At 50.9% G+C, this 17,961-nt stretch overlaps 2 protein-coding genes across 2 annotated transcripts in view; one reads left to right on the forward strand and one right to left on the reverse strand.

Annotated features, from left to right (window-relative positions):
• LTBP3 (latent transforming growth factor beta binding protein 3) overlaps positions 1 to 4,747 on the reverse strand; it is a 41,162-nt gene extending 36,415 nt beyond the window's left edge. The window contains exon 1 of the mRNA XM_083589721.1: positions 4,201 to 4,747. Coding sequence (XP_083445847.1) covers positions 4,201 to 4,489 — 289 coding nt within the window. The 5' untranslated portion in view covers positions 4,490 to 4,747. The remainder of the gene's footprint in view (positions 1 to 4,200) is intronic.
• Positions 4,748 to 14,270: 9,523 nt separating this feature from the next.
• Positions 14,271 to 15,974, forward strand: LOC310752207 (insulinoma-associated protein 1b-like). Its single transcript, XM_083592082.1, has one exon. It carries the CDS (start codon positions 14,521 to 14,523, stop codon positions 15,364 to 15,366), a length of 846 nt encoding a protein of 281 aa, XP_083448208.1. The 5' UTR covers positions 14,271 to 14,520; the 3' UTR covers positions 15,367 to 15,974.
• The last annotated feature ends 1,987 nt before the right edge of the window (positions 15,975 to 17,961 follow it).

Below are 17,961 nucleotides of genomic sequence, written 5' to 3' on the forward strand. Positions count from 1 at the left end.
TGATTGGGGAGAAGGAAAAGGGGAGAGCAGTCAGGAGAGGGAGCTGGCTATAGAGCAGCAACAAAGAGACGAGAGCGAGAAAGTGAGACACAGACACAGAGACAGAGGAGGAAGCTGCCTTGTACTGAGCCAGGAGAGCAAAAACGACACAGGCCTGTTTTTGGGAAGGGCTGAAGCTCAGCAGGATAGCACCCGCCTTGCAAGGGGAGGGAGGGAGTCCCCTAGGTGGAAAGGCACACCTCTTAACCTGGGCCTTTGGCACATGAGATGTATGTTTTCAGAACCCAATCCATTCCGGTGATTGGGATCTATTTCAACTGTTTATAATTTTAAGTTTCCTCCTCTGGGACCTGCTGGTGAAGGGCAGGTAAATAATAATAATAATAATAATAATAATAATAATAATAATAATAATAATAATACAGTGGTACCTCTGGTAACAAACTTAATTCGTTCCAGAGGTCCACTCTTAACCTGAAACCGTTCTTAACCTGAGGTACCACTTTAGCTAATGGGGCCTTCTGCTGCTGCTGCACCGCTGGCACGCGATTTCTGTTCTCATCCTGAGGTAAAGTTCTTAACCCGAGGTACTACTTCCGGGTTAGAGGAGTCTGTAACCTGAAGTGTTTGTAACCCGAGGTACCACTGTAGTAATAATAATAGCTATGCCAAATCCAGGACACACACCCCACCCAATGAAGAGACTCCACATTTCCCAGTTTCAGCTTAGACACAATATTTTTCACTGGAATTGGTTAACACATTTAGCTGTGAGCTTCTGAGTTCTGCAAATGGGGGACTCAGTCCTGGAAAATGTGGGTCGACTGAATGCTCTTAAAACTACCTAGTGAGGTCTGAGTCCATGGCCTATATTAGCCACATTAGAAGTTGCCGTATACAGAGTGAGACCATCAGCCTATCTGGTTCAGTCTTGTCCACTCTGACTGGCAGCATCTCTCTAGAGTTTTGGACAGGAAGCCTTTTCCCAGCCCTACCCGGTGATGCCAGAAGCAAATAATGCACCTTCTGCACACAAAGCAGGTGCCCTAACATTGGCTTTGAAGATAATGAAATTTGAAAGGGTCAGGAAAAGCTCTGAAATACTTATCTAGCCTTTTAAAGAATGTGCGGTCCTAGCTAAGGCAATGCCTCCTGGGGATTTGGCTGTCCCAAAAGTTTGGGTATCCCAGACTGGAGAGGTTATAGGGAGGGACCCCTCTGCAGAGAGTAATCAACCAAGCCAGGAAGGCTCCTTCCCACGCTGGCCGGCCTCCTTCCCAAGCTGCAGAAAGTCAACAAACGCTGCAGTTTTTGGCTCATATTGGGTATCTTGAGCCTTTGTGCGAAGAAAAACAAAACATGGGGGTGGTGGGAAGGCGATCTAGGAAGGAAACAGGACTCCAAATCCAAAATGCTCAGGATGGAGGGAAGGAGGGAAGGTTCAGAATGTAGAAGGGGGAAGAGGGGGTGCCGCTTCTGGGCTAGACCAGACCAGACCAGAACTTGGACTGATTCGGAGCCCTCGCTCTCTGCATACTCCCAGAGGCCCCACCTCTCCAGCTCTTGGCTAGCGAGATGGGCTCACAGGCCAAAGTTTCCACCTCTGGATTCCATTAGCTGAAGGACGTCCCCTTCCACCGCTCCCCTCTTCCACTCCTGAACAAAGATTACGCTTGCCAAGGAGAGTCCTCTCCAAGAGACCCTGCTTTTCGCCCTAGGCGATTTAAAAGGGGGGGGGGAGATTTTTGGCAGTCAGATACCAGTCCAGCTGGTAAAGAAATTTTTGCAGCAAAAGAGAAGGCTGCTGTGAGCAAAGCCAGCCTGCTTAGGAATGGCAGTGCCCATCAACTTTGGGAAGGGGGTGGGGCGGCCCCCTAAAATATTTTATGGGGGGCAAAGAGACCTCAGTCCCTAGGAGTTGGCTCCTATGGTTTGCATAAAGAGAAGTTCAGGGACTCGTGGCGGCTTGAAACCACACATGCCAACTTGAATGCCAGGGGTAGAAACAGATCCTGGTGCTTAAACCCTCAGACTGAAAATGCCTAGGAAGCCAGTATTGTCTGCTCTGACTAGCAGCAGCTCTCCAGGTTCTTGGGCAGAGAAAGGTCTTCCCCAACGCTTCCTACTTGACCCTTTGCAAGAGATCGAACCTTCTGCATGCAAAGTAGGTGCTCTGTCACTGAACCATTCACCTGGGTGCCAATTCCCCTGCCTTATGGTTTCTCCTTCTTTGCCCAAGTGCCACCAGCTTATCCACTTCAAAATAGGGCTGGACAAATTATGAGGCTAGTGGTGGTGTTCTGGTGTTATCGGCTTGCCAATTTCAGGATGTCTGTGTCATCAAAAACTACCATTAAGTATGTAAAGTTTGCAAAAGGACGAAAAGGAAAAATCGTAGTGGTCGTGGAATGATGGACGGTTTTGAGGAGGGGGCATGAAGGAAACAAAAAACCAGGAAAGCAGGCAGATGAAAAGGAATATTCTAGAAGAGGAAGCACGGTGGGAACCCTGGAAAGGAGCATGCTGCAACACTTTGCTGCAGGCCTCACTTATCATTGTTGTTTAAAATTCTTATCACATCATGCCTAACAGCCATTTACAGACCCATCACTTTCCCCCCCCCTCTCTCTCTCTCTCTCTCATATATACTGTAATACTAGAACTCAGGAGCCGTCCAAGGAAGATGAATGTTGGAAGATTAAGGACAGACAAAAGGAAAGTATATCATCACACAGCACACAGTTAAATCTATGGTATCCACTCCAACAAGAGGTAGTTAGGGTCACCAACTTGGAGGGCTTTAGAAGAGAATTAGACAAATTCATGGAGGATCAGTCTATTGGTGGCTACAATGGCCACAATGGCTATGTTCCACCTCCACTGCTTAAGGTATAGGCCTCTCCTCTGAACACCAGTTCTGGGAATTGCAAATGGGGAGAGTGTTGCTGTTGCACCCATGTCCTGCTTGCGGACTCACCTTGGGGCATCTCGGTTGGCCACCATGAATAAATGGGACTTAGCCCTGACCATTTACAGCTTGGTCCCTGTACTTAAAAAAAACCCTGTATATCAATTGTTTTATGTTGTGCCTTAATTGCGGTTCCTTTCTCCTCCTCCTCCTCCTCATGGGCCACCCACGAGTTTGAGTTATGGAGCAGCTATATAAATTGTAGTATGAAGTAGGACTCTTTTCCTAGGTTGCAGCAAGTCCCGCTGCCCCAAATCTTGGCCTGAAAGTGGCAGAGTTTTGTGTAGCTCAGTTGCTGACTTGTCCTGCCTTCTCCGCAGTCAGCTTAATTTCTAAAGAGCATTTGTTGTGGCCCACCGTTTTAAAGCAGTCCTGTGTGCCACCTCCGACTGGCACACAGAAAACAAATTCTGGGCAACAGCCATTAGAGATCTTGTGCCAAAAACTGAATCCTATCTAGGCCATTTGGGCTCCTGTTTATCCCTACCTAGCAAGTGTTTTCATGGCCTCTTCACGCACGTTTGTCTTGGCGAGGCAGCCTCTGGATCTACATGTGTATTTGCTTGGCTAACGGTTCTGATCTGCTGCTGCTGCTGCTGCTACAACTCTGAGGCAGCCAGGGCCCCAGAGATGGGCTGGGACATGAGGTAAGGTTTTCCACCAGCCAAAAGCAGTTGAGGAAAGAATGGGGTGGCGGGGGAGAGAGAAAAATAGAGAGAGAGAGAGAACAGAGAGAGGGAGGGGCAACGGCAGTGGTGTGTGTATGTGTGTTGCTAGATGCTCTCTGGAAAAGTGCGTAAAAGTTAAGTGGCCTCAAGTGGGCAAGGCCTTTTGGCCTCGATGTTGAAAAACAAACCGTAGGAAGTGCATCTCTTCTTGGGAAAAGCATCCAACTTGCCTGATTATGCCACCAACCCACCTTCCCGGGTTAACTTGGGCTTGGATCCTGACACTAGGGGTGAGTTGCCTCCTGCACTGGGATTGACCAGAGAGCATCAGAGCCCAGTGAGCACCTCCAGGAACGCACTTCTCTGCAAAGGAGGGGATGTCTCCTTTGCCTGAGCAACATCTGGGGCAAATGAAGGGGTTCGGCGGAGGGAGCGTTAACCCTTCATTTGCAAGTGGGTGACTTACTCCGGAACAACAACTCCTCAAGGGCCCCCTCCCCAGCCTTTCCCTGGCCCCTCTCCCGCCCTGCTTGGAGTGGGGGGAGAAGAGTTGGCCCATCTCACCCACGCGGAAGCCGGAGCCCGTGAGCGTGTCCATGGAGTGCCCGTTCTCTCCGATGAGGGTCATGTTGCTGCCCGGCTTGCAGCTGTCGCGGCACTGGCCCTTCAGGCACGTCCGCTTGCAGATGAGGGGCGCGAAGACCACCTTGAAGCGCTCCCGCGCCAGCGCCGTCCGCTCCGAGGGGCCCGCCGACGACGACGAGGCGGCGGCGGCGGCAGAAGCGGCGGCAGAAGCGGCGCCCGGCCAGCCCAGCGCCAGCACCCACAGCACGGCGAGCCCCCGCCAGGGCATCTTGGCATCCCGCGGCCCGCAGGCCAAGCCCGGCGCGGAGGAGCGCGGCGCGCCTCTCGCCTGGCCCCTACGGGGCGCCCCGCGGAAAGCTGCGCGCGAGGCGGCCGAGGGAGCCGCTGGAGCGGAGGGGAGGCGAGCCCAGGAGGAGCAGCAGCCGCAGGAGGAGGAGGAGAGGAGGGGCGAAGCGGAGCGGAGGCGGCTCGCCTTCCCGGCCCCGCTGCCAAGGCTGGAGAGCAACGCGCGCCCCGACGGGCCCGCTCCGCTCGCCTCGCAGCCAATCTCCGGCCGGGGGCAGGAATCTGGGAGCGCCGCCAAGAGACGCGGAGCCGGCGGCAGGAGAAGAGAGGAGAGGCGGGTCCCGGCCGGAGAAGGGAACCGCGACGGGACGGGCCGACAGGGGGCGCGGGAAAGAGAGGGAAGGAAGGAAGAAAGGCACATCAGAGGAGGAGGAGGAGAGCAGGTTGGCGAAGGAGCCAGGCAGCGGCGCCAGCAGTAGGACTTCTATAGAATCGTAGGATCCATGAACCCGTAGAATCGTGGAGTTGGAAGGGACTCCGAGAGTCATCTAGTCCAACCCCTTGCAGGAATATGCAAGTGGCCCGTATTGGGGATCGAACCCGCGACTGTGGCAGAAGTCCAGAGCCCTGTTCCACAAACTACGCAGGAGGGTCCCCAGACGCAGCAGGGTGGGCTGACTTCATCTGGAAGTGAAGGCAGTCATCCGGCACCGTCTTTCATTTTATCCGTTTGTTTGACCTTTCCGTAGGTCGATTTTTCTCAAGCTGATTTGCAAACATACCATAAAAAGCAACTAAAATGCCGTAAAACAGTTAAGGCATTCTACCAGCGTGGTTTAGTGGTGAGAGCAGCATTCTCCAACTTGGTGCCCTCTGGGTGTTTTGGACCACAGCTCCCATCAGCCCCAGCCGGCTGACCTTGGGCCAGCCACCATCTCTCAGCCTGACCTACCTCACATGGTTCCTGTGGGGATTAAATGGAGGGAGAGAACCATCTACACCACCTTGAGTTCCTTGGAGAAAAGGTGAAATGTAAATGAAAACAAACAAGCAAACAGTGAATAAATAATATCTAAAACAATATTTTTAACTGCTATATGGAGGTCTAAAAACAAGAGAAAACGAACACCTAAGAATGAGACCTTATCTACCTGGAAAAGTTTTCTGGAAACAAAAATGCCTTCAGTTGTTTCCAGAAAGTTTTGACAGCAGATGTTGTGGAAGAAGCTTTACAGAATGTCTTCTTCCTCAAGGCTCATTCAGTTTAGGAATTTTTTTTGGGGGGGGGTTAATTTAATTTTTCATGACTCTTGGATAGAATGAGTCTTTTCTCTCTCTTTTTTGTGTGTGAACAGGTGCCCTGGAAACAGCCAGCACATAGATGAAATACAGAACTTCCTGCCCCAAGAAGCTGTGATGGCCACCATCTTGGATGGCTTTTGAAGGGGATTGGACAAAATCATGGAAGAGAGAAGGTTACCAATGGGATCAGAAGCAACCTGCCTCTGAATACCATAGGCTAGGGAACATGAGAATACCATGACGCTCCCATGCTGCTTGTGGGCTTCTCACATTTGGTTAATCACTGGGAGAACATCATGTTGGCCTAGATAGGTCTATGGCCTGACTGAAGTCTTAGGCCCAGTCACAAAAGAGAGGTTGATAACTTGGGGAAAGCAACCATTGCTGTTCCCTGCATGCCACCATTTTGGGCAGCATGGTTAGGGAACCACTCTTAAGTACAGTGGTACCTCAGGTTACATATGCTTCAGGTTACATACGCTTCAGGTTACAGACTCTGCTAACCCAGAAATAGTACCTCAGGTTAAGAACTTTGCTTCAGGATGAGACCAGAAATCGCGCAGCGGCAGCACAGCAGCAGCAGGAGGCCCCATTAGCTAAAGTGGTGCTTCAGGTTAAGAACAGTTTCAGGTTAAGAACGGACCTCCGGAACGAATTAAGTACCTAACCAGAGGTACCATTATATATGAAAGTATGTGTGTAGGTGCCTTTCAATGTCCTCATTGTTCCAATTTAAATAAGGTCAACCAAGGCTGGAGAGTGGTGAAGGTGACTCACAAGTAAGCCCATCACTCAGGGCCTCCATGGGCTTCTTTCTCCACTCTGATAGTCTAATGCATCTCTGGCTGTGAATGTCATTTATTCAGCTCTACCACCTGCTACCCTCCAAAGGTCTCCTGCTTCTTCAAGAACAAAAAATAAATATAAATCTTCCGGCATCTTGAAAGGCTAAGTCATTTAATTGTTAAGCATTTGTTGACCAACATCAGGTGTATGCCTCAAGCCTCTTGGCTCTTTTTGGCTGCTTCCTAGTAACATGACCAAAGGCCCATCCAAACCTGCCCCCCAAAATCCACACTTTGCATAATCTCAGTTTGTCCACTGGCAGCCCATCCCTGAGCAGTTTATATTTGGATGAGATTTTAACCGAAGTTTCCATGTCCATTCTCCCTTTTCCACTGTTTGCTGTTTCAAGCAACTCTGCATAATCTGCTCCACCTCAAAAACACCCACTTAAAAAGGGGGGGAGAGAGAGAGAGAGACAAGGGCACCCACAGAAAACTAGTAGGAGCACTTTTAAAGTGGAGCAGATTTCATGTTTGGATTTTCCAAGGATGAGGAAACTCCGGATTTAGCAGGAGAAAGTTGGGGACAGCAGCTATCTCCAGTGCCAGTTATATGGACAATTGGGAATTAAAAAAGGATGGAGGGGTCCACATTAAGCTGGGGTGTGGATGGGCGCTGAGTTCCTCTGCAAAATGACTCAGAAATAGCTGGAAGCTCTCCTAGGAGGCGAGAGATGTTTGGGAAAGGAGCAAACTTTCCTCTCCAGACTGCAGCTTGAGTGAGACTATTACAGGATAGACAGAGAGAGAGGTTTGAAGCTGTTTGAGCTCCATAAACTAAGTTACATCTTAGTAGCTGGGGTGGGGGGCTAGTTTCCTCTCCCTAGAGCAGTCTCCCCCAACCTGGGAAGTCTACAATTCCCATCAACCCTAGCTGGTACTGTATAGACAAAGGTCAGAGATATTAGAAGCCATTGTGAGAAAGAGGTGTATGTTCAAAACATCTGGAGGGTATCAGGTTGGGGTCATCTGCCCTAGAGAGCAGATGACTTTGTAACACCGTGTACCTTAAGGTAAGCACAATCTTTTCTGCATATTTGTAAATACATCCAAATATTACAAAACACCAATAAACCCAGTGGTATCTGGTGCCCCCTGGAATCGGTAGGGCTTACTAAGAAGTCATGGTGGGGGTGGCCAAATCCTGGTTCTCTCTTTGTGAAGAAACAGTGGACACTTAAACACTGCAGTTTTATTAATTTATTTTAGAAAACCACAATCCATTAAAACAACAACAGATCGCTAAACAGTTTATAACAGCAGCAATCATTGCAGCTCAATTAATATTTAGCACCAAAGTGCCTTACTTTGCTTCAGAAGGGGGTCTCGGCTATCACAATTTCTAATGTGGGTTCATGCCAAAGAAGCTGTACATTATTCAGACGTAAGCCCCACTGAACTCCATGGGGATTTATTCCCTGTTAAGTATGTACAGAATTGCAGTCTGAATTTCTTGAAAGGTGCCACACAGGACGGTTAACAGAGGACATAGCCAGGACCCTGATGAGTTGTGCCAAATACAAAAGTGTCCTGGCTTGATAATCTGAATTAAAGACTGCCCTGTTTAAATTTTCATCATAGCTATCTCCAATTCCCTTGTCCTATGCAGCCCTACTCAAAAGGAAGACACCACTGGGTGTGATGGGATTCCCCTTAAATAAGTATGCAGAGAGGTATGGTTTGTTTGTTTTTAAGTACTGTGCAACAGAACAATAGACCTACTGTTCCAGAAAGCAAGTGAAAGCAATTACTTTCTGACATTAGTGTGCTACACACAGACACAGAGCAGAAGGCACTCTGTCCCACCCCCCACCCCCCAGCTTCTTATTCTCAAGCCACACAACCAGGAGAAGAGTTTTCTTTAAAAATAATGATAATTATTATTATCCAATAAACTACTTCTGCTTCCAGTTGTTCAGAGACTACACAAAAGGGCGGGGGGAGGCATGTTCAAAAGCGGGGAAAATGAGGAGGCAAAAAGGAAGGAAGGAAGGAAGGAAGGAAGGAAGGAAGGAAGGAAGGAAGGAAGGAAGGAAGGAAGGCAGGCTGATGGGGTGGAAGAAAAGGGCGCCTTCATGAGGCCTGGGAGGGGGCATAACCTGAGAGAGGGGCTGTGCTGCTCACCTGTATTGGGTATACCCCAATCAGAAAACTGAGGTTCAGTGTGAGAAGGAAACCTCAAAGGGCATTTTTTTTGCAGAGGGGCAAGTTGCTCACAGAAGCTGCCGCAACTTTACTCGCTGCCCTTTTAACTTTAGGCTTCCTATAAACCAGGCACGTCTCACACCTCACCCTTCTTTATCCACTCCAGCAGTGGCTTCCTTCCCTTTCCTCGCGGATCCGGACTCTAACGGGTTAACCGCAGACAGCTCCTCGGTGGTGGTGGTGCTGCGCTGGGGAGGGGGGGGGGCCATTGTCTGGCATCTGCAAGGGGGCCTTGCAGCTTTATGGAGATGGGGGTTAGGGAGGTCAAGGCAGGCGCGTGTCTGTGCTTTTCAGACACACTCCCTTGTGTTCCTGGGGGGCGGGGGGAAGGGATGCTGCAAATCTCAATGTGCCAGGAGGCCTGGCCTGGCCTGCCCCCACCCCTAGGGAGCAGGGGGCAAGGTTGCAGAAAGGGGGGGCGGACGGGTTGTCCCCGCAGTGTGTGCAAAGATCCAAGACCAACTGCGCTTCCTGCATACAATGAGCAAAGGCACAGCTGAAAAACTCGGAAGGACAATTGAAGCCTACCCCCCCTACCCTACTCCACCCCATGGCTGCCTGCGTGTGTGTGTGTGTGTGTGTGTGCACGAGCGCATGGGCACATGTGTTTAGGTGGTGGTTTCTTTCCCCCTTGCCCAATGAATACCTGGGGGTAGACAAGGGAAGCTTATTTTTAAAAGAAGTATGCCAAAAAAACCCACCACAACTGCTTTGAAAATAATCCCGGAGACTTTCATACAGAGAAACTGTGGAAGAGCACATTTGAAGCACATTTCCAACCCCACTAAGAATCCCGGGAACCTTTGAGACCTCAAAGCACCACGGAATCTGTGTGCAAGGGCATAGCTGAAGCCATCGGAGCATTTCAAATAAAGGGGTGTGTGTGTGTGCAAAGAGGGCTCCTCCGCACACGCAGGCAACACTACTTCGACAGTGCTGTGGCAGATGCCCAGTATTGGACTGGAAAGACTGCTGCTTATTCCAAACCAGAGGAGAGGGCAGGATTCTCGGACCACCGTCGAATTCTGTGGGCCTCCTAAATTGAGCCTCCCAGACAGAGATATCTAGGAGGCACCTGAGCAGGGTGAGATATGGGACTACCAAGAAATACTTTAGTTCTCTGTCTGAAGGGCTGGCATTGCCAGAAGATAGCTTCCAGATAAAATCCTGTCTGGTACAAACCTATATACATATACATATACATATACATGTACATGTACAAATACACGTGTGTGTGTGTGTGTGTGTGTGTGTGTGTGTGATATTTATACCCCACATTTTTTTCCTGACGGGGACTCCAAGTGGCTTACAGATAAAGATAAGAACCACTTTTTAAATAAATCAAAGATAAAGAACCTTCAGAAGGGGAGCCAGGGTAGCGGGCAATGCCTCTTAAGTTGCCCATCCTCAGTTAGCAACACTGGACAGCAGACGAGGCAGGCACCACACAGCTTACCTGGTCACAGTCTTCCCCACTATGACGAGATGCATTTCTGTTTAAATTACAGCAATTGTTTCTAAATCTGCATCGATGCATATAAATTAGCAATTGCAAAGGGGATGCAATCTGCATCCTCTTTTCTCCTCCCCCCCCCCCCCCGGTGATGCAGTGACTGGCTATCCTAATAGAGGCATCCCTTTGGTGTTCAGGAGGAACAGGGGCAACTTTACATCCTATAAATAACCCCCCTACCCAGAACCTGGGGCTAGATTTCCACTTCCCTTATCCACTGATTAATTTCTGCACTAAGACTATCTTAGAAACCACCCCATTAACCTGGAATCTCCTTGCCCCATGTATATGTGGACACTCAGTGGTGAAGAAAAGACACTCTGCGCGTGTTTAGAAGCACTCTCACCACGATCATAACTTGCCAGAGTTGAGAGTGCACATGAAAGGACGAGTTCCAGCAAGGGCAAGGTACTTTTTCCCTTTTGTAAACGTTTTGGTACACTACCAATATGGTATGAGGGATGGTCTAAAAATAATGAAAAGTAGTAGTCCTGGCTCAAAGCAGATTGAGTTTAGAACAGGGATCAGTTGGGGTTTGCAATTCCTTCCTTATGTGGTTCAGAGCCGAACATAGGAAGCTGCCTTATACTGATTCGTACCACCGGCACACCTAAACAAATATTGCCTATACAAAAGGTAGCCAATATGGTGTCCTCAATATGTTGCTAGCCTACAAGTCCCATCAGACCCAGCAAGCTTAGCTAGTGGCTAGGGGTGCTGGGACTTTGAGTCCAACGGCATCTGGAGCGGAGCTTTCCAAACTTTTAATGATGGTGACACACTCTTTGAACGTGCATTATTTCGCGACACAGTAATTCACAGCCCCGGGACACAGCCCCGGGAGGAGTGTGGGGAGCATCTGCACAACACAGCTACACACTGCAGCCGACATACTAATGTATTACGACGCACAGTTTGGAAAACTGTGGTCTAGAGGGCACCTTGTTGGCTTCTCCTATCCTGCTTCTCCATCCTGGTACCCTCCAGGTGGACTGGAACGCCCACTGGAAATTTGCAGATTGGGGAAGACCATCAAGTGCATAACCTATTTGGAGCCTCAGCTAGAGATGCAAAGGATTGAAGTGGGATCTTATGCATTCCGGGGCGGAGCAAGGGGGGGGCGGAGAGAGCGAGCCGCTCCCGGCTCCATCTTTTGGGGGGGCAGCGCCAACCGCTGCCATCACGCCGCCAAAACCGCGAACGGCAAACCACCCCCCGGCGCATTTCCTCTCGGGAATCGGACCCGTCCGCCATCGCTCCCACTTAGCTTTCCTTGCTTTTCAAGCATTTAAGTCTCAATCCTCTTATCTTAAACGCCTCATTTTGACTGTGGCTCCTGCTACTTTTATTCTGCTAAATCCACGTATATTTCTGCGAGTGTAGCTGCTGCTACTTTTAACTGGTTACGTTCCTGTGCGGTTCTTTCAGTGGGTCTACTGTTGCTACCATTGTTTTGTTACATTCGCTTGCCTTTCCTGGAGTCAGGCTACAGTTGCTATTGTTTTTGTTACCATCGTGTATGCTGTTGTAAACCCGTTGTATTTTGTGAGTGGGTCTGTTAAGTTTTCTGGGCAGCTGCCTTTGGGTTCTCTCCGTCCTGCGCCCACGCGCCCTTGGCCAGGGTCATTGCTTCGGAGTTATCTATTTGCCACTACCGCGCAAGCCCCTGACTGGGCAAGATCTCTCTGACTCCCCCCCTCCCCCTCTAGTTTGCAATCTTTGTATAATTGGCAAGCAGTTTAGCTTTAAACTTTTGGGGGGGAGCTAGTTCAAAGTTAGTGGGAAAGAGTTTTAAGAGCTTATGCTCACAATATAAATAAACCAGAAAATAACACTTTTAACTGCAATAATCTTATTTTTCTTTTCTTTAATAATTTCAGTGGGGGGGTGGCAAAAAATTTTTCGCACCCGGGTACCAGTTTACCTTGCTATGCCTCTGTATGCATGCAGAGCTGGGCTGTACCACTGAGCTGGGCTGTTCCACTGGAAAACTGCACTTTTTGCAGGGAGAAGACAGCCACCAGCTCTACAGTGGTGCAAGTGTTCAGTGTCCCCGTTCTCTATCCCCATGGATTTTCAGGCTCAGCTACATACATGCAATGCTCAGAGGCTCCAGGTCATCACCTCCCTGCCCGCCCCATGCTTACAGCCACCTTCATTTATTCAGCAGGCAGTGCATGCTAAATATTGGAATGAATCTACACAGAACGTGCTGCCCCTCCTGCGGCCTCTAGAAGGCCAATCCTGGCCTCACCAACAGATGACAGTGGCGGATGGTAGGCCGCCCTAGATGATGTATCTTGGTCTGGGCAGGGGCAGGGGAGCTGGAGGGCTCTGAAAGGCTGGAAGGAGCACTTTGTGCTTCTTCCCTCTCAAGATGGCAAGAGAAGGGAACTGACACAGGTGTCGTGCCCCTCCCAGGAGGACCACAAACAAACCTTCAGCGGCCACTTACAAGTTCCCTCCAGGAAGCGAGGTCACTCATTTACAGTCATAGACTGGTACACGGCCGCCACTGCTACCCACAGACAAATATTGCTGCGTTTATTAATATCTCCTTGGGAGTTCAGTGGCAAAGCACCTGCTTTGCATTCAGAAGGTCCCAGGTTCAATCCCTTGGTGGTGACGAGGGGGCGTGAATCCCTTTCCTTCTGGAGAGTTGCTGCTCTCTGTCAGAGCAGGTATGTATAGAGCAGCTTCCTATCTCCACCATGTTCCACTCCAAGCAGCTGAGTTTGGCCCAAGGACTTGCTTTCAGCGGCACATTTCAACCTGTAAAACATGTCCTGCAATAAAATATATTTATTAAAATGCTTTTGATAACATGCAGAGTGCCCTTTCCTCTGCTATGGAGAAAAGTAGCCTCTGTAACCAATAAATGCTGGAGCACAAGGTGCTTCTCTCATTGGGGAAACTTTCAGTCATGCTAACTCACGTATTTTTGATATATGCATGTGTGCCTGACCGAATGTGCGTATGTGTGATTATATATATAGGAAAGAGAGGTCTGGGGGCAGGGGTGCCAACATGAATAAAATATGGGGGGGCAGGTAAGCCCCACCCCGCATAATTGATCACATGACACGACACACACTTGTGTGCACACGCACTATTTGAATGGCAATGCCCATCAACTTTGAGGGCAGCCCCTTAAATATTTTATTGGGGAAGCAAAGGGACCTCAGCCCCCAGAAGTTGGCTCCTATGTGTGGGGGAGAGAATCATGTAGATAAAGATAAGGCATGAATGCAACAAGAGGTTGTCATCAGTGAAGCTGAAATAGAAAATGGGGTTTCTGACCCAAAGGTGGCATCGTTTTAAAAGCACTTTACCTACCGGCTCTGTCAAATCGCAGTTGGGGGGTTGATGTGAACTTGCTCCAAGCCACCGAGGAGAGCTAGGCTCTCCAGACAAATAAATTAATACACCCTTAACTAAACCGATTCCTCTTCTCCGGCCGTTTCTTCCAGCAGTGGATGAAAAAACGGGCTTTGCAGGCTTAACTGGGATTTGCCCGCTGTCTCTTGTTCGTCTTTCTTGCCTTTCCCAAAAGTCCCAGCAAAGGGTTAACCTTCCCCCAGACCCCCGCCCGCCCTGCCTGGCCCGTTGATGCTGTCAGCCTCCCTGGGGGATCAGCCCGCAGCCCACCCCCCTTTTGTGGCGGCCCGGCGTGTGCCACCCCTTGCCCCCAATCTGCATAATGGCAGGGCCCACGCGCCAGGGCCAGTGCTCCCATCTGCCGCTCGCCCCCACGGGACCCGCAGCCACGCAACCAGCGCAGCGCCCATTGGCTGCCCCGCACCAGCCATCTGCAGCTTCCAGCCAGCACAATAGGCGTCCGGGCCTTTATAGAGCGGGGCAGCCGCCGTGCTTGCTCCCAGAGGCCAGCTGGCTCCGTGCTGAAGACACGACGGCGGGCACGGGCAAGAGACGCCGACGTCGCCACCACCACCAGCAGCAGCCCCGGCTAACAAAAGCCTGAACGGACGCGCCAAGCGGGAGAGCCCTTGCGCCAAGTTTGGAAGCCTCTCCTCTTGCAGGGCCCGCAAAGCAGCAACAGGTGCCAGCAGCCCCCTCGACGTGCCAGGCCCCTGGTGCCCAAGGGCTAAGAGCCAGTGCCCTTCTCCGCCCTCCTTCGAGCCGCCCAAGATGCCCCGGGGGTTCCTGGTGAAGAGGACGCGTCGAGAAGCGCCCATTTCCTACCGGATCCGGACCCCGCAGAAGGAGGTGGATGGCGGCGGGGTGCCGTCGGGCCTGCTGCTCCCCGGCGGGGTCTTGGCCTTGCCCTCCTCCGCCCCGAGGAAGCTGCCCCGGGCCGGGGGCCTGCCAGACTGCCCGGCCCCAGGGCCCGGCCCCCTGCGCCTGGCGGGAAGCGCCGCGCCGCTGGGCAGCTGTCTGGAGCGAGGGGGCCTCCATTCGGGGTCGCCGGCCCCGGGCGCGTCCGCCCCGACGTGCGCCTCGCAGGCTCTGGGCACCGGGTCGGCTTGCGCGCCGTCGGCTAAGCAGCCCAGCGCCCTGGCGCCCGCGAAGAGGGCCGTCGGGGGCGCAGCCCCTGCCCGAGGGGCGGTGGTGCTGCTGGGCGCCTTCGTGTGCCAGCTGTGCCAGGAGTCCTACCCGGGCCCGTTGGCGCTGGCGCAACACTGCTGCTCCCGCATCGCCCGCGTCGAGTACCGCTGCCACGAGTGCAGCAAGGCCTTCAGCTGCCCGGCCAACCTGGCTTCCCACCGCCGCTGGCACAAGCCCCGGGGCGGCGGGCACGCGGGGGGCACCACCAAGGAGAACGAGAGCCCCGAGCCGGGCAACGCGCCCCGGGGGGCCCTGCCCCACCCCGGCGCCGCCGAAGGGAGCTACTGCTGCTCGCATTGCCCCAAGCGCTTCCGCCGCCGGGCCTACCTTGGCAAGCACTTGGCCCTGCACAGCGCCGGAGGGCAGGTGCTGTCCGAAAGCCAGTGCCTCCGCGGCAATCTCGCCCCTTGGCCCAAGAAACCCTTTTAAGAAACCCCGCCAGGACCGGGATCGAGGACGCCCTCTCAGACAGTGCTGAGAAGGGGTGGGGGGCAACATTGCCAAGGCCTGGCCTCACAGGCTGCTGCCCCAGCTGTCCGGATTGGGGAGCCAGGGCTAGCCAGGCACCCGTGTTGCGCCACCGGCCGTTCTCCATCACCCGCAGCCTGCAGGACAGAAAACGAACTTCTGTGTGATCCGAAGGCTGGCACCTTTTCTCGATGATTTTTCAGTGTGACTCTGAAGCTGCTACGGCTTTTGCGGGCAACGTAAATGTATTGTTTTATTTGTTGGGAGCCAGAGTGCAGAACTTCTGTTGCACTTCACAACGGATTCTTGCATGGACCCTGAACTAAGATCTGTGGCGCCAGATTACAAAGACAATCTCGACTTTCTCAGTTCCCAGCTTCCAGCTGAAACTGTGCAGTGAGAATGGCGGTTCCCGGCATGTGCAGCCTCTCCAAGAACAGACTGAAATGCAAGAGGCATCATCCAGTGAAGAACTGATCTTCCAGTGTGGTTTTCAGGGTGCAAGGGAATAGGAAGTGGGTATTAGTGAGAATGCCGACAGCTGGAATTTGAGATTGTGATTGTGTGGTAGTAAAAGAAGCGTTTTGAAAAAAAACAAAAACGCAAACCTGCCTTGTCTCTCCTCTCTTTCTGTGTAAGAGTTTTGCATTATTGGACACATGGTGTCTCATTGCCAGAGGTGGTAGACATGCTTGTGAAACCACGTGGCTTTCTTCCAAATGTGTTTGGAATACATTCAGAAACAAATCTGCTGTTGTGATTTCAGATTCGTTAATCCATACACAATGTCACAGAATCAATGAACATGGGTAAAACTTCATACCTGAAGCTTTGGCGCGTTTAATGAAAACAGATTTTACCCCTTAGGTTTGGTTGCAGATTGGGGAAAGTTTTTATTTATTTATTTATTTATTTATTTTAAAAATGCTTTTCTCCAAGTAGGAAAAAGTCATTAGCAAGGAACATTCCTGCCTAAGCCTGTTGCTAATGCACTACTTTTCTGCTGACAGGGAGCCTTTTCTTTGCATGGGAGATTGTTCAAAAACACGATCACTCCACATGCGTTATTCTTGGAAGCACTTAGAGCCTCAGGACTCTGCCACCTCGCATGTGTAAACTGGGCTTGAGTTAGGAGAAATATGCACTTATCCATAAACACCTAGTTCATTCTAAAGCACATTCTAGAGCAGCACTTTCACAAATCTGGGAAGCCCTTTCAAATTATTCTACCCCAGTAAGCACAGAGTCCAGTAAGGTTAATCAGAACACTGTTGACTTGCTCTGCAAAGAGTGATGCTCCCTTTAGCACATCAGACTGGGTGCACAACAATGGTTTGAGAGTAATTACACCATGTTAAGCTGCCTCCTTGTGAAACACCCTCCCTGCTGCTGAACAATGGTGTGTGCACAAACCGGGGTGTGCGTGTTCTTCATGTTGTTTAATGCACTGTCATTGGGTTGCATTTGTGTCCTCCTACACCTCCAGCCTCCTCCATAGCTCCACCCACAAGCTGGATGGTGTCCTAAAAAGGCGGCGGGGGCGGGGGAGAGTAGGTCCCTCCCTCCTTTGCCTTGTTTGAAAGACCTTTGCTCATTATGAGGGGGGAAGAGGTGGAAAGTCCCTCTCCATATGCTCAGAATTGGTCATGATTTCAGAGTTAAAAAAAATGGCCCCCTGAACTTTTCTAACAGCATAGGATACTCTGAGCTTGTGAAAGGGAGGGCACAGCCTTTATTTTGTCTCTCGCCTTTCTTTTAATGTCAAATACTCTGTGTGTGTGTGTGTGTGTGTGTGTGTGTGTGTTTACTCAGCAGTATGGCATGCTGTCTGCACTTGCTCAGGGGCACCCTCTTGTTTATTATCACTTCGCTAAGCCCTGGCATTATAAAAAGGTTACCGCTTGGATCAGGCTGATAGCTTGCTACGAATCCTTGACAGAATGTACTTTGTAAATGTACAGCTTGTCCCTTCAAGCTCAGGGCAAAGTCGTGAAAGGGGCATGAAGGTCTTCTCTCTCTCACAGATACATACGCTCTCCGAAAGGGTGTTCCTTTTCCACAAGCATTCTTCACCAGTGACATATCATAGAAGAATGCCAACTGTGTCCCTTTATGATTATAGTGTGTGCCACAGAGAGAAGGGCAGCCCTCACACAGTCCAGGTGAGCCCATCCTCAGGAGTGGCCCTCTGTGGGCACAAGTGGAACTTCGTCTAAGCAAACGCTGAGGTTCCGAGAAAGCTGACCACATCACACACTTGAATGGGCAAGGATCCTAAACCTCAGAAGCAGCTGCCTCTTCTTTGATCTGCTGAATTGGCCCCTTTCATTCACGCTACACTCTGAGGTGATGTGTGTTAAGCCGCATCTTTTTAAGCCACTCCACTTTTTTCTTGGCGAAAGGACCTGCAAAGTCTTTGGCAGCTGCTGGACTCTTCCAACGAGCACAACAAAGAGATCTGTGCAGGCCGGAATCTTGCATACTTTTCCCGCTTACAAAACGTGGTCTTTGTCAAAGGCGCTACTGTGCATGAAAAGTAGCCTCGCCCCCATGCTT

Source organism: Podarcis filfolensis, assembly GCF_964270895.1.
Source record: "Podarcis filfolensis genome assembly, chromosome: 16".
Lineage (NCBI taxonomy): Eukaryota > Metazoa > Chordata > Lepidosauria > Squamata > Lacertidae > Podarcis > Podarcis filfolensis.